This window comes from Suricata suricatta, chromosome 2 (assembly GCF_006229205.1).
Source record: "Suricata suricatta isolate VVHF042 chromosome 2, meerkat_22Aug2017_6uvM2_HiC, whole genome shotgun sequence".
NCBI classification, from domain to species: Eukaryota; Metazoa; Chordata; class Mammalia; order Carnivora; family Herpestidae; genus Suricata; species Suricata suricatta.
The window spans coordinates 43321473-43323042 of record NC_043701.1 but is presented as its reverse complement, the minus strand read 5'-3'; the positions used below and the strand labels follow the sequence as shown (position 1 = coordinate 43323042).

General features: G+C 41.9%; 1 protein-coding gene across 1 annotated transcript in view; it reads right to left on the bottom strand.

The window, feature by feature from the left end:
• RP9 (RP9 pre-mRNA splicing factor) overlaps positions 1 to 1570 on the bottom strand; it is a 19584-nt gene that overhangs the window by 12421 nt on the left and 5593 nt on the right. The window contains exons 3-4 of the mRNA XM_029918409.1: positions 1497 to 1527; positions 92 to 221 (exon numbers count right to left, since the gene is read on the bottom strand). Coding sequence (XP_029774269.1) covers positions 92 to 221; positions 1497 to 1527 — 161 coding nt within the window. The remainder of the gene's footprint in view (positions 1 to 91; positions 222 to 1496; positions 1528 to 1570) is intronic.

Below are 1570 nucleotides of genomic sequence, written 5' to 3'. Positions count from 1 at the left end.
GAGAAAAAAGAAGAAGTAAACATGCTTTTTAAGTCGAGGTATGTAACTTGTGTGAATTGAGGAGTGTTACCTGAACCTCTCCCATACTCACACTGCATAACTTTGACTTCTTTCCCCAGGGGCATCCAAAGTCCTTTAGTTGGTGCGTGAGCCAGAAACTCCCTGGCATGTTCGTTGCCTGGAACATCTGGTATACAGTCTTCTGGCTTAGTCTCATCTTCCTAAAATAGGAAACAACGTGTGCACGGCATGGCAAAAGAGCACGGGAATTCTCTCCTACCTGCTTCCAAGCGCAGCACTGCCTGGTCTCACCCGGGCTGGACATGCCCATGGCATCCTAAGTTAGCCTCTCCAGTACTAGAGAGAAAGACCCATTATACCTGACAGAAAACCCAGAAATAAATCCACCAGAGGAACTATAGCACAAAAATGATATAGCTATTTTTACAGAAACATTTCTAGTTATTGTTCACACAGAAATGTGCTAAGCTCCAAATTCTGACTCTAGATCATAAAAATTAGATTCTAAAATCAAAAACTTTTCTGCTAACTTAAAAGCCTTATGGAGTGAGGCAAAGTATAGAATTAAATAAGATTTCCTGAAATAATAAAAATAACATATTTGGGTACCTGGCTTCCGTTCAGATCATGATCTCACGGTTTGTGGGTTCGAGCCCCATGTCATGCTCTGTGCTGACAGCTAGCTCAGAGCCTGGAGCCTGTGTTCAGATTCTGTGTGTGTCTCTCTCTTTGACCCTCCCCTGATCAAGCTCTCTCTGTCTCTCTCAAAAATTAATAAAACATTAAAAAAATTTAAAAATAAAAATAACATGTTAAACTAAAAAAAATTATTATACCTTGGAGGTCACTGTCATGTTTTACAGTCTCATACATGCTGTATTTATGAAATGTGCTTTCACCACCAAATAACTTCATTACAAAAGTGAGGTGTTACTTATATATATATTTTTACCTTCTGATTTCTGTCCACATATATATTAAATTTATAGTGAAAGAAGGTTTTCTAAAAATATTTTCATTGAAAGTAAGCAAGCAGAAAGTTGCTATACCCTCTAACGAGCTAAGTCTCACACCAGGGACTGGCCTAGAGGAGCTTCCAGTCTCCACACAGACTACTGTTCTCTGAGCCGATGACACCCAGGAAACCAGCAGCAAGCCCGAGATCTGGAGCACAGAGCTGGGAGAAGATGCAGCCCCAGCAAGAGGCAGAGAAGGGGACCAATCGCTGAGGAACACGTGGGCCTGCCACCGTTTCTCAGGGACAGACACACAGTGGATTACATTTCTACAGGGACACAGGCTGGAGACACAAGGCCGAAGCGCATGGGCTGACTGGCAACTGCAGGGAGAAGCAGGGTTATGATAAAAGGATGTTCCAAACCTTATGCAACAGGTTTTCATAACAAGTTACTGAGTCTGAGCACTGAGTCAAATATGTCTGTGAGAAGAACCAAAGGCACAAACTTCACACTGACCTTGATAAGCCCAGGAGGAGGTTTTTCATAACTAGAAAGGAAAAGAAAAACTGCCATCAATCATGTTAACAGGA